General features: G+C 41.8%; 1 protein-coding gene across 1 annotated transcript in view; it reads left to right on the top strand.

Annotated features, from left to right (window-relative positions):
• Positions 1-14,773, top strand: part of Lca5l (lebercilin LCA5 like) — a 29,429-nt gene that overhangs the window by 12,697 nt on the left and 1,959 nt on the right. Inside the window, exons 5-7 of the mRNA XM_046439078.2 lie at positions 8,456-8,540; positions 9,953-10,059; positions 12,537-12,654. Coding sequence (XP_046295034.2) covers positions 8,456-8,540; positions 9,953-10,059; positions 12,537-12,654 — 310 coding nt within the window. The remainder of the gene's footprint in view (positions 1-8,455; positions 8,541-9,952; positions 10,060-12,536; positions 12,655-14,773) is intronic.

The following is a 14,773-nucleotide window of genomic DNA, read 5'->3' as shown; positions in this document are numbered from 1 at the left end:
TATCCCCCAAATCCAAAGTAAAATGAAAAAAATAAAATGAACTCAAATTTATATTCCTTTGATGGCATAATGTCATAGAGAAAAACAATTCCAAGTGATTTCATTTATTGTATGTATACTGTATTACATACATACATGAATTGTTTTATATTACAATCAAACATTGTATTATATATTGTATGTGATTTATTGCCTGCAATTAAATATACTGAGATGCACTGTAAGGTCAAAAAAAATCACTGTTCTTAGTAGTGATAGTGTTGATATTGTTATTTTGAGAATGTAGTATTAATCCCTATGGAGCATGATGAATTATGTTGGTATCATTGAGAACTAGGATTTGGGGATGTAAGAAAGAAAACACAAAAGCAAGAAAAGGTAAACTAAATTAACTAAGGTTAATTGTTTTTGACCTTTCCTATATTGAACTCTTCCTCTCTCTCACCTGACAAAGTTCCAAAGTTCTAATCAGAGACAGATCCCATCCACAAGAACTTCCCATTTAGAACTCTGTATAGGCCCCGCCCTGGAAGTGCATCAGTCTAGTCTGTGCAGACAAAACTCCAACGAACAGCCATGGCCCTTCCATCCTGCTTTGCACTGGTGAGAAGGGAAGCTGAGAGCCATCCCAAACAGCTTCGAACCCAGACACTCCACTGGCAGCTTGGCAAGTGACACAAGAGGAGGAAAGGTTTGCCAATCCCCAGCTCTTGCTCTAAGGGGTACACAGCCCAAGAAGAGACTCTGGCATAGACTTTGAATACCCACCACTGTCCATGCTTTCAGCTACCTCAGTGGAGACAACACTTTTATTTATTTTTTTTTTAATAATTTTTATTGTAGATGGACCCAATACTTATTTATTTATTTATATGTGGTGCTGAGGATCGACTCCAGGGCCTCATGCATGCTAGGCAAGCGCTCTACCACTGAGCCACAACCCCAGCCCCACTTTCAATTTTCTTTAAAAATTTTTTGTTGGGGGGCTGGGGATGTGGCTCAAGCGGTAGCGCGCTTGCCTGGCATGCGTGCGGCCCGGGTTCGATCCTCAGCACCACTTACAAACAAAGATGTTATGTCCGCCAAAAACTAAAAAAAAATAAATAAATAAACATTAAAATTCTCTCTCTCTCTTTAAAAAAAAAAAGAATAAAAAAAAATTTTTTTTGTTGGGGGCTGGGGATGTGGCTCAAGCAGTAATGTGCTCCCCTGGCATGCACGGGGCGCTGGGTTAGATCCTCAGCATCACATAAAAATAAAATAAAGATGTTGTGTCCACCGAAAACTGAAATATAAATATTAAAAAAAAAAAAATTTCTCTCTCTCTCTCTCTTCTATCCCTCTCTCTCTCTTTAAAAAAAAATTTTTTTTTGGTTGGGCTAGGGTTGTGGCTCAGCAGGGGAGCACTTGCCTTACATGTGTGAGGCACTGGGTTCCATCCTCAGTACCATATGGACACAACACCTTTATTTGTGTCCATCTACAGCTAAAAATATTTTTAATATTTTTTGTATTATTCTTGTATTTCTAATTGGTTCATGTATATGCATATATATATATATATATATATATATATATATATATATATATATACACACAGTTGTTTCTGTCTTCATCTTTTTTTGTTCTTTTATTATCCTTTTGTTATTTTACTTTGGTTTGTTTTTTGAGGGTCAGAGTGTTTATTTTTTGTTTTATTTGTTTCTCTTACTACTCTTTTTCTCCTCTTTTCCCTCCAAATAGCAAATTCATTTCCCTCCTTCTCCTCCCCATTTCTCTTATTTGTTCTCTGTCTTTATGGCCTTTATTTGCTATCTCCCTTCTTCTTTCTTTCTCTCTTTTCATCTTTTGAATATTCAAAACTTTCTTTTGCCTTCCTACCCCATTTTCTTACTGAACTATATTTTTACCAGTTTTATTTAGTTCATATAATTTTTGCCCCCACCATTCATGCCACTGCAGTTATTAGTGCTGTGGCTGTCATAGTTGAAACCTGGTGTTAAATTTCAATGCCATTTATCTAGCTCTCAGTTGTTTGTTGCTGCTGGTGGTGTTAGTTGTTGACCCCACGATTTCTATTTTTGTGGTTATATTAGTCATAAATGTCAGAGTAGACCCGTGGTAGTTTTTTTTTGATGTTGTCTATTATTCACTGCTGTTGTTACTGTTATCTCCACCATTTTCTGCAAGATGCTGGGAATCTAGTGTGGTACTGTGAGTTCACGGGGTAGATACTCTGAGCTACACCCCCAGCTCAACTAAGAAACAGCAGCCTCGCTCCACATGCAGTTCAACCCTGTCAAACTTCAGCAATAGTTTAACAGAAAGAATAGAGGAGAGAAAAGCCCGTATCCGACGGCCAGTCCCAAAGAATAAATGGCTAGGGAGGGCCTCAGGTCCCACTCATGGACACCTACTCGTACAGTAACAGCAGAGCAAAAAACACAAAAGGGGGCTGGGGATGTGGCTCAGGGGTAGAACGCTCGCCTGGCATGCGTGCGGCCCAGGTTCGATCCTCAGCACCACATACAAAGATGTTGTGTCTGCCGAAAAAAAAAACTAAAAAATAAATAAGGGCTGGGGATGTGGCTCAAGCGGTAGCGTGCTCGACCGGCATGCGTGCGGCCCGGGTTCGATCCTCAGCACCACATACCAACAAAGATGTTGTGTCTGCCTAGAATTGAAAAATAAATATTAAAAAAATTCTCTCTCTCTCTCTCTTTAAAAAATAAATAAATAAATAAAATTCTCTCTCTCTCTCTCTCTCTCTCTCTCTCTATCTCTTAAAAAATAAAAAATAATAACATAAAAAAGACCAAGGACACCACACCTACAAGGTTCCTCAATCTCACTCACTCCCACACCTTTTCAGAACACACACAGTTGTCAAGTCCAGATGAGCAATCATAGAAGGTGTACCGTAAAACCCCTGCTATGTTCACCAAAATACCCAGCCCTCTAGAAGGACCCTACTCCAGACCTACAGGGAAAGTGGGATCCTCAAGTTCTGATGCAATAGATACTATATCAAAGAACACTAATCATCACCAAAGAACTAGCAGGGAAACTACTACAAAACCCAACTGGAAATATATCCAACAATTTACCTCAGACTGATATCCCAGAGTGCTTCACCAAGAAAAGGCTGTGCCCTAAAAAGACCCTCACATTAAAGTGGAAGAGAAACAGAAGGGAAACCAGTGGAGGAGAGTAAGGGAACCAGAGGGAGAGAAAAGGGGAGGGGAAGGGGAGTTCATAGGGAGTGAAATCCACCAAGTTATGTGCATGTACAAATGCGTAATTATAATGTACTGTAGAAAAAAATATAATGGGATGATAGGAAAAATGTGAAACCAAGTGGATATTGGATGATATTAAGGTTTACTATTGATTTTGGAGGGTGGAATGATACTGTGATTAGGTTTTTTTTAAATTTTTTTTTAAATTATCGGCGGACACAACATCTTTGTTTGTATGTGGTGCTGAGGATCGAACCTGGGCCGCACGCATGCCAGGCGAGCGCACTACCGCTTGAGCCACATCCCCAGCCCATGATTAGGTTTTAAAAGACGTGCTCTTCTCTTCAATAGATGCTGAAATATTGACAGATTAAATTACAATACCTAGGATTTGCTTAAATAACTCAGGGCAGGTCATAGGGTCAGGAAGAGTGGTGTGGCAGGCAAGAGGCTATGGGTTGCTCACTACTGACACCAGGACAGGAGTTTGCGGAGCCACGGAACTGCTCTCTCTGTATTTCATATTTGTGACATTCTCATAATAAAAAGTTTTCAGGGCTGGGGGATACACCTCAGTTGGTAGAGTGCTTGCTTCACATGCACAAGGCCTGGTTTCAATCCCCAGCACCACACACACACAAAAAAAAAGTTTTCAAAAGGAAAAAAAAAGAGTAAGAAAATTATATTTATATACCTACAGAATGGGTGAAAATGGTTAGAACAAAAAGGCTGTGGGGCTGGGGCTGGGGCTAGTGGTGGAGCGCCTGCCTAGAATGTGTGAGGCACTGGGTTCAATTCTCAGCACTGCATAGACATAAATAAAAATAAAGGTCCAGGACTGGGGATGTGGCTCAAGCGGTAGCGCGCTCGCCTGTCATGCGCGGGGCGCTGGGTTCGATCCTCAGCACCACATACAAATAAAGATGTTGTGTCCGCGAAAACTAAAAAATAAATATTTAAAAAAAAATTCTCTCTCTCTCTCTCTCTCTCTCTCTTTAAAACAAAATAAAAAAATAAAGGTCCATTGACAACTAAAAAGACAAAAAATAAAAAAGGCTGCTTTTTATCCCTTCCTGCCAAAGCTCTATGGAAATCACAGAAAATTTATTTTTAAAGTAGTGATACCATGATTGTACCAGAGCCACCAAAGAACTTCAAGATGATAAAAAAACAGGTGTTTTCAGATTGATGGAGACACCAGACAGACAATGCCAACCTAAAATGCACATAGCTAAAACCCTAAAGAAGTGACAACAGGACATGGAAAGAAACCCCAAACAGAACCCACAGAGTGAATGAAAGCACTAAGTGGAGCTCAGCAAGGCTCTGGGGAGGGAGTCCACTGCCCGCCTGCCCCACCCCTCTGCCATCAGGCCCTCAGGTGGCCCCTGGGCATCAGCAGCCTTCCTGCAGTGGGGCGTCCTGAGAGTTACTGGCCTCGCAGCAGGTAGGTGTGGAGGACAAGAGTGAGAACGTGCAGGTGGGTGACCTGCACAGCCGCCTCTACGGCCTGCACAGCCTGGAGCAGCAGTCACCAGCGGCAGAGTGCTGAGGAGTGAGTACACTGCTCCACAAGAAATGGGGTACTGGCAGAAACTTGGGTCCCAGCGAAGTCCTTCACGACTGGAGTCTGGAATCCAGGAGGAACTCAGTGAATGAGTCACCTCACAGTGAGGCCTGTCAGTCAGCACCTTCCTTCCCATTCAGAAAGAAGCCTCAGAAGCACGTTGCCACACAGCCCAGCAGGACATAAGATAGCCCAGGCCCACACTCTCACCTGTGTTCAGGCCAGCAGATCTCTAGGAGGAGCAGCGCGTGAAAGAAAGCACAGGAAACAAGCAGGGCTTCGACCTGGAGTCCAGTTTAACACCCTGGGAGAGAACATGATACAATCTACGTAAAACATGACGTTCCCACAATGGAACAATAGGAGATGAGTAAAACTTCAACTTATGCAGGATGCGAAAGTCAGCAGAAGAGCTAGGAAACAAACAAACCTAACAATATTGAGAAAATCTCCCTAAAAAGAACCAGAGGTCAAAGAGATAAAAAATACCCAGAAGAAAATAAAAGCCAGGTTTGATAGCACAAACCTATGAATTCCCAGTGACCCCTCTGAGGCGGAGGATCATAAATTCAAGGCCAGCCTGTGCAACTTGGGGAGGCCCTTTCTGAAAATCAATAGGGCTGGGTGTAGCTCAGTGAGGGAGCGCTTGCCTAGATGTGTGAGGCCCTGGGTTCAGTCCCCAGAAGCACAAAGAAAAAAGCAACACACGCAGAGAATATGTTGCACAAAATAATTTTTTAAAAATTCATTCATACCTCACTTCTCATACTTCACTCATTAAACCCCTAGCCTGTCACCTGGGGTTTCTTCCTGCAGTCAGGATACACTCCCACCTCCCACCAATGCTATCCACTGGAAAACTAAGGTTGTCCTGTAGGCCTCTCCAAGGTCATTGCTAGCAGTAATCCAAGTAGGGAGAAATAGAAACTTTATGGATGTTTTAGAATCTATTCCTGTTATAATGCTGCATTGAAATTACTCCAAAACGTAAATAACTTCAGAAATGACACTGATTTTGGTCACAAATCTACAGTTTAGGACCGCTGGTCTCTGCCCCTCTCATCCTCAGCTCTGACGGTAGAAAGAGGCTGGAATTATCTGGAGTCTTACTCATCGCTGCAGTTGGTGCAAGCTGACAGCTGAGGGCTTAGCTGGGTTATTGGCTAGAATCCCACCCTTGGCCTATCCAAGGGGTGTGAGCTTCCCCTTAACTTGGTGGCAGCATTCCAAGGGCAGGGATGGGGAGAGAGGGAAGAGGGAGGGCTCGGCAGCAGCCATGTTGCCCCTATGGCCTAGCCTCGCCAGTCATGCAGCATCATCTCCTCCTCGCTCCGCGTGCCAGGCAGCCCAAAGCAGGAGACTGCACCTCCTGTGGAGCCACAGGTTCTGTTAGAGCACAGAGAACAGAAATAATATTGTAACGATTTTAAGAAAACACAACCTGCCACATTAACATGAGCCATTATTGTTTGAGCTTGGGAGGGTCCCGTCCCAAAGATCGAAATATCTATCTCTATACCTTGAAATTCATTTTCAAAGTCATCCTTTACCAAGTCTAGGCCCACTTTGGGAGTATGGGCCGAAGTAAGAAGACAGATGTCAGCCTTACTCAGCTCCCAAATGAGGCACTGCAGCCCAGCTTACACGCTGACTACCATCTTACTCCTGGCCAAGGGATGGTGTCTACTGAAACATCGCTTCCTGTCCAATTTTTGTAAGCCATTTACACGAACCTTACCATGGTCCCACACCATGACCTAACTTCCCTTTTAAGTCCGACCTGATGATATCCTTTGAACTTGTGAATAGTCTTTCCTATGGGCATTCCACAAGAATCCATGAGCATTCCTAACTATGGGTTTTCTTTCTTATTCACTTAATTAATGAATTGAACAACCATCCAAGTATTCTGGATTGCGTACCAAACCTGTTGTTTTAGATTTTTGGTCCAGCTCTGTAGTAGGTAGCTGACTTGAACCTCTGTTCCAGTCCTGAATGACTGTCCTTCATATAGCTTCCTAATGACCCCCACCATCCCTGTACTGATTCCATCAGAAACAGTCCTTGACCTGCTCCTTCCTGCTCTCTGCCACTGAACCACGTACTACTCGTACTACTCCTGAGTGCCAGACCAAACCAAAATATGCATGTGAATTTTCCAGATAATCAAAACTTGACCCTCTAAATGTCAAAATCTTTGTCTTAACCAGCATGAGTGAAAAATCATTCTGAAAATCCTTGTACTGTATCCCTCCTCTTTAACATAATATCCAGAAGATCCTCGATCAGCTTTTCACCATGCGGAACTGTCAATATTTCCCATCTTTGAGCAAAATATCACTACAATTAGAAGGAAGTAAAAGGGAGAAGACTGCAGCATTTTTGCTTCTAGAAACTTAAATTTTAGAATAGATTAGTATTCTTATGTTTTATCCATGTATGCACATCTCATAATAAACTAATTTTAATATTAAAATAAGAGCCAAGAGGCTGGGGTTATGGCTCAGTGGTACAGCACTCACCTCACAATACAAGGCCCTGGGTTCGATCCTCAGCATATAAATAAATAAAGTTATTGTGTCTAACTACAACTACAAAAAATAAATATTTAAAAAATAAATAAAAGGTATCTTCAAAATAAGAACCAAGCCTGTATTCTACAATTCATATGTACAGATGTATATAATGTTCTTTATTTTCTATAACTGAATTACTCTTCCTTATGAACCCCATTCCTACAAATTAAAGTGGGAATGGAAGTGGACAAATGGACAAAAACTTAACTCAGTCTCCTCCAATTAAAATCAGTCTCCTTGCTGGGCGCGGTGATGCCCGCCTGTAATCCCAGCAACTCAGGAGGCTGAGGCAGGAGGATTGCGAGTACAAAGCCAACCTCAGCAAAAGTGAGGCACTAAGCACTCAGTGAGACCTGTCTGTAAATAAAATACAGAGTGCCCGGCTCTTCAATATTCAGATTTAAAACTTAACATTGATGTTCTTGTTCTAGGCTCCACCAACCCTGCCCTTGTATCAACGCAGCTGTCTGATGGAACTTACTGGGGTGATGGGACTCTTCTATCACTGCAGCTCACTTGTGGTCACGAGTCACAAACAGCTGAGCACCTGAAATAGGGGTCGTGTGGCTGAGGAGTGAATCTTAGATTTTAATCAATTTTAATCAATTTAAATCACAATATGTGACCAGTGTGTACTAGAGTGGGCAGTGAGTGCAGAGGAACAATAAACAATAAACTTCAGGCACAGAAAGAAGACAGGGAAAGAAGTTCACTTGCAAGGTTCTTCAAAAATATGGTCCCCATTGCCATAATGCGCCACTTTGTCAAAAAGGAGTGCTTTTTGCTGTCCAGAATGGGATATATGGCTCATTTGTTTCTTCTAGGACCTATAAATTTTGTTCAGAGCTGACAAACCTCATTATTTTTTAGAAGAAATCAAAGTTAATAAAATCAAATGGTTGGGGCTGAGGTTGTAGCTCAGTGGTAGAGCACTTGCCTAGCACATGTGCGACACTGGGTTCGATCCTCAGCACCCCATAAAAATAAAGGATTTGTGTCCACCTAAGACTATAAATATCTTCTTACAAAAGCAGATGGGTCATAGAAAAAAATGGTATTGTGATTCTTTTTAGGAGAAGGATCGTGAGCTTGAAATTAAAAACATCTATACCAATCGAATACTTAAAAATTTACATGAATTAGACGATTACCCAAAAGGTATGCTTTATTAAACTTTTCTCAAAATATATTTTAACTATAGTTATATTTTTCTAATTTACATAACCAAAATAATGGATTTGTGTGTGTGTTTGTGTGTGTGTGTGTTGCTGGGGATTGCACCTGGGGCCTTGTGTGTACTAGGCAAGTGATCTATCACTGAGCCACATTCCAGTCCCCAAATAATGGACATGTTAAAAAGCATCTTATTAGTTACTGAAAACCATTTTGTGATTTTGGAATAAAAAAACTGTGATATTGTTGAGCTACAAAAAAAAAAAATGAAAATGCCTTCCTGTTTTCTCATTTTCAGCTCAGTATTTTATGTCTTAAGGTGGAAGAAAAGGATAACTTTTCAGCTTGAAGCAAAATCTGCCAAAACCCGAACTTTCTACATCTGTTAGTCAGTGTATGGTCTCTGACAATTAACTTTTATTGAGGTATACTCTACATCAATAAAATGCACCTGTTGTAGCTTCTCAGCTCAGTGCATTTGGGCAGATGCTCATACCCACGTAGCCACACCCTGATCAAGATCCCATCTCCCCAGGAAGCTTCCTCAGGCCCCTCTGCAGTCAGCAGTCCCCACCCCTGGCCCAAGCCACCTTCCGTCTCCCTCTGTCACAATAGCTAGTTTGCCTGTTCTAGAATTTCACACCAGTAGAATCTCAGAGCATGTATGTTCTCCTCTGAATCTGGCTTCTCCTGTTCAGCATAGCGTGTCTGAGATTCATCCATGTTGACGCTACTATCATGAGCTTGTACCTTTGTATTGCTGAGTAGTATTTTTCCTTGACGAAAGTACATACTCACCCTCCCACCACCATCTCCCAGCATAAGATTCTGCTCAAGGGAGGTTCAACAGGAACACGCACCTCTATTTTGGCAGAAAAAGTAACTACACATTTACTTTCAAAGGCAGCACCTACGAATTCCTTGCCTCTCTTTGTTTGTTCTGGTTTATAATCCAGAATAACAGCCCCCAGAAAAGACGATGAACAGCCAGGGAGCGGAGATGAGAAAGCGTCTAGGTCTAGGTACTCCAGCACGGGCAGTGCCCCCGCGCACAGGCCCTCCCGCAGGAGGCTGCAGGGGCTGGGCCACTCCAGTGCGCAATGCGCGTCCGCAGTTCTGAACCCCTCCCACCAGGGCCAGCGCGCTCTCTTACCCCAGCACTGACCTGTTTTCACTCCACACCATGATGCCTGTGACCCCTGTCACCCAAAATAAGACAAAATGAGCGAAATGGCAGGAAAAAGAAGAGGAAATTAGTAAATGTTATACTTCAATTGAATGTTTAGAAAATACCTAATATACTGTGATTTACTATTACATTGCATATTTCAGTGGTATTTTATGTTTAAATCAATATTGCCTCCAAATGTAAAGTATGTGTCTTACCTATCCTATAGTTTCTTCAACAAAATCAGTTCAAGCAGACAGAAAAAGTGTGTCATTTACATGTATGCGTCACCAGGAAACCCAAAAATCAGAAGATGTTCCGTCTTTGACAACTAAGGTACAGCAAATTTGTATTACAGTGTCCTTTTTTTCTGTATTTTTTAATTTTCTCACTTGGGGATTAGAATTTTTAAGAGTTCTTTTTAGATACACACGATAGTAGAATGTATTTTGATATATTACACATACATGGAGCATAATTTCCCATTCTTGTGGTTGTACGTGATGTGGAGTTCCACTGGTCATGTATTCATATATGAACATAGAAGTTATGATGGACTCATTCCACTGTCTTTCCTATTTTCATCCCCTTCCCTTCCCTTAATTCCCCTTTATCTAATCCAATGAACTTCTGTTCTTCCCACATAGAACTTATTGTGTGTTAGCATCCACATGTCAGAGAGAACATTTGAACTTTGGATTTTGGTGGATTGGCTTATTTCACTTAGCATGATAGTCTCCAGATCCATACATTTACCAGAAAATGTCATTCTTTATATGGCTGAGTAACATTCCATTGTGTATATATACCATGTTTTCTTTGTCCATTCATCTGTTGAAGGACACCTAGGTTGGTTCCATAGCCTAGCTATTGTAAACTGAGCTACTGTAAACATTGATGGGACTGCATCACCATAGTATGCTAATTTTAATTCCTTTAGATATATACCAAGGGGCTGGGATATAGCTCAGTTGGTAGAGTGCTTGCCTTACATGCACATGGGGATTGGGTTCAATCCCCAGCACCACATACACACACACACACACACACACACAAAGATATATACCAAGGATTGGTATAACTGGATCAAATGGTGGTTCCATTCTAAGTTTTCTGAGGAATGTCCATACGGCTTTCCAGAATGGTTGCACAAATTTGCAATCCCACCAGCAATGTATGGGTGTACCTTTTACCCACATCCTCAGAAACATTTATTGTTACTTGTATTTTTGATTGTTGCCATTCTGACTGGAGTGAGATGAAATATCAGTGTAGTTTTAATTTACATTTCTCTAATTTCTAGAGATGTTGCACATTTTTTAATATATCTGTTCACCATTAGTATTTCTTCTGTTAAGCGACTGTTCAGTTCCTTATGGATTAGGTTATTTGGTTTTTAGTGTTTTTTTGAGTTCTTTATATATCCTGGAGATTAATGCTCTAAATGGCAGGTGGCAAAGATTTTCTTCGATTCTGTAAGCTCTCTCTTTACACTCTTGGTTCTTTCCTTTGCAGTGAAAAAGCTTTTTAGTTTGATACCATCCCATTTACTGATTTTTTTTAAGTTGTCAGTGGACATTTATTTATTTAGATATATACCAAGGGGCTGGGATATAGCTCAGTTGGTAGAGTGCTTGCCTTACATGCACAAGGCTGAGAATCGAACCTAGTACCTCACACATGCCAGGCAAGTGTACTACCACTGAGCCACAACCCCAGCACACTGATTGATTCTTGATTTTACTTCTTGCATTTTAGAAGTCTTGTTGAGGAAGTTGGTCCCTAAGTCAACATGATGGAGAGTTGGAACTACATTTTCTTCTAGGGGCTTAGGGTCTCTGGTCTAACACCTAGGTCCTTGATCCACTTTGAGTTGAGTATTGTGCAGGGTGAGGGAGATTGTGATGCCTCCTCTTTCACTTTTCTCTCTGAGGATTGCTTTGTCTATTCTGCCATTTTATTTTTCCAAATGAATTTTATGACTGCTTTTTCTATTTTTATTTTTATTTTTTTGCAATTGTAGATGGATAGCATGCCCTTATTTTGTTTGCTTTTTTTTTTTTCTTTAATGTGGTGCTAAGGATCTAACCCAGTGCCTCACACATGCAAGGTAAGTGCTCTGCCACTGAGCTACAGCCCCAGCCCTGCTTATTCTATTTTTATGGAGAAATCATTGGAATTTTAATAGGAATTGCATTAAATCTGTATAGGGATTTTGGTAGTTTGGCCATATATGTTATACATGGACACAATGTCTTTATTTTGTTTATTTATTTTTGTGTGGTGCTGAGGATTGAACCCAGTGCCTCCCATGTGTGAGGAAGCTCTGCTACTGAGCCACAACCCCAGCCCCAGTGTGGCCATTTTGACTATACTAATCCTACCTTACCCAAGAACATGGGAGGTCTTTCCATCATGTATGGGAGGTCTTCTTCAACTTATTTCTTTAGTGTTTTGTAATTTCCATTGTAGAGGTCTTTCACCTCTTTTGTTAGATTGATTTCCAAGTATAATATTATTATTTTTTTAGTATAATATTATTTTGAGGCTATTGTGAATGGGGTAGTTTTTCTAATTTATCTTTCAGCCAATTCATCATTGGTGTATAGGAATGCAATTGATTTACGGGTGTTGATTTTTTTTTATTCTGTTACTTTTACACTATTTTAATAAAACGTCTTAATAAAAAGCACAGGAAGCTACAAAACAGTCACTTGTTCTATACAAAAGTACTTGTATTCTTTAGAATAAAATACGACTCAAAATTATCTAGACTCCCAAAACTGTATTTTTGATGTTTTTTGAAATTGTAGGGTAAAATGGCAACAGGAAACATCAGTCATAAAGAAAAATCAGTTGAAATAAACCATGAGATTGCTCACCATATTAATAAACTACCAAAGCAAGAAGATACTAAGAGGAAAAATGAAGGTAATTTTAACAACTTTAGCAGGTCCTGCTTAGGGCTGTGGGTCTAGCTCAGTGGTAGAGTACTTGCTTGCCCAGCATAAGTGAGGCCCTGGGTTTGATGATCCCAAGAACTAAAAATAAAAGTCTCCTTTATTCTTACTTGTTTTTGAACTGTGAATTACTAAGATGTGTATAGAGGCATACACACAACAAAAAGAGTTTACAGAATCAATCCAAGGAGCATCTTATACTCAGTACATTGGTTAAGTGTAGAAGAGGGTTGGGAGAATATAGCTTGGTGGTAAAAGGTATGCCACGAGGCCTTGGGTTCAAGTCACAGCACCAAAAAAAAGAAAGAAAAGAGAACATTGGCACTTCTTAGAACACCCACGGGCCCTTCACAACCTAAGCCCTTGCCCGCCCACCACAAAGGACCGCCATCTTGGGTCATTTCCTTGCAATCTCTCTCAGCTCCCTGTGCTACTTGTGTCTGTTAATCCACTTGGGTTGCCAGAGAAAGTACCATCAACTGGTGGCTTGAACAACAGACATTTATTTCTCACAGTTCTCGAGGCTAAGAAATCCAAACGGAAAGTTCTGACCACTTGGTTCCTGGCCTGCAGAGCCATCTTCTCACCACATCTCCATATGTTCTCTGCTCAGCGCCTGACTGGAGGAGGAGGCCAGGAAGAGTGCCAAGGCCCTGGGCTTCTTCTTAGGTCATAATCCCAACACCAGGCCTGCCCCATCCTTAGTACTTTTTTAATCTTAATTATTCCTTAAAAGCCCCCTCAGGGCTGGGGATGCAGCTCAATGGAGGTGTGCTTGCCTAGTATGTATCACACCCCAGTCTTGGGGGAAGGGGTGGGCGGGGAGCTCCACGTCAGATACAGTCCTACTAGAGGTTGGGGCTGCAGCGTATGAAATTGGTGGATAAGGGGAAATATAATCATCAACCCATAACAATATATCCTTCCAAACAAAGTGTTCAGCTTTGAACAACTGAGTCCCAATCTAGCTGATTAAAGGGCAATATTTCCAGGAAAAGATGAGCTAAACAGAGCCCCAGCTTCAGCTCCCCAGAATGAACAGGGGCTCCATAAGCAGGCGAGGGCATGAATCGTTCTTGGAGACAGACAGGAAGAGCCTCTGCCAGGACAGGTGAGGTGAAAGCCACGGGGCGATGTCCTCTAACCTGGACAGGTAAGGGCCAGAGGGGCGAGGGAATGGGCTGCTCAGAGCGTCCAGCCCTAAGATCACCAAAGCTTACCTCCAGCTTTCAGGAGGCGGCCAAAGGAGAATGCTTCTGTGGGTGCAAGGAGAGGCCGCAGGCTGCAGGGGACAGTGGCAAGTGCAGCACACATCAGCCATGGACGAGGCAGGCCAAGACCCTGACGTACCTGGCACTGGGCCCTGGGGACAGCATGGAGCGGGGTCCTGGTCTATCTCTGCCTCTGGGTGCATGGCTGGGATCTCCATGATTTCCTGCAGGCTTCTGTCACCACCTTCTCTACTAGATCTTCTGTTTCTCAAACCAGGTCCTCCTCCTCCTCAGTGAACCCCATTGTGTGTTAAAGAGCACAGCCCAGCCTCCACAGCTCCTGGAGAATGGGTGGGTGGAAGGTAAACCTGTTCCTTTCATCAGGAAATGTCATTATTCCATGAGTATATTTGATTAATAATCACTTGGAAAGAACATTCCAGGCTGGAGATCATTTTCTTTTTGAATTTTGAAAACATTACTCCCTTTCTTTTGCTTTACATCACTGCTAACATGCTATCTGGCTGAAATTCTGCAAGGTTGGGCAAAAATAACTTCTGGGGAAAGAACAGTGAACTATTTGCAGAGACCACTCGGGGCTCCCTCAGAGTGGAGAGCCCTTGCTCAACACATCAGTCACTCCGCAGACCCTGCAAGGCCCACACCTTAGTTGTGGGGCTAAAGAAGGTTTAAATCACACAGTTGTCAGTCCCTGTCTGCAGTGTGGTGGACACTGATCGTCATCTGCACTTTCACTGTGGTCACTGCTCTACTAACGTCTTGCGTTTATTTTTTTAATTTATGTGTGTAATTCATATTGTCCTAGAAAGTTTATTCATTCAATTGACAGATTCTATTTGGGCCTATAGTACACACCTA

The sequence above is a fragment of the Marmota monax genome, unplaced genomic scaffold, assembly GCF_021218885.2.
Source record: "Marmota monax isolate L192 unplaced genomic scaffold, Marmota_monax_Labrador192_F-V1.1 WCK01_AAM20220418_F8-fsc00125, whole genome shotgun sequence".
Taxonomy (NCBI): Eukaryota; Metazoa; Chordata; class Mammalia; order Rodentia; family Sciuridae; genus Marmota; species Marmota monax.
Note: the sequence above shows the minus strand (reverse complement) of the source record. Positions and strands in the feature narration are given on the sequence as shown.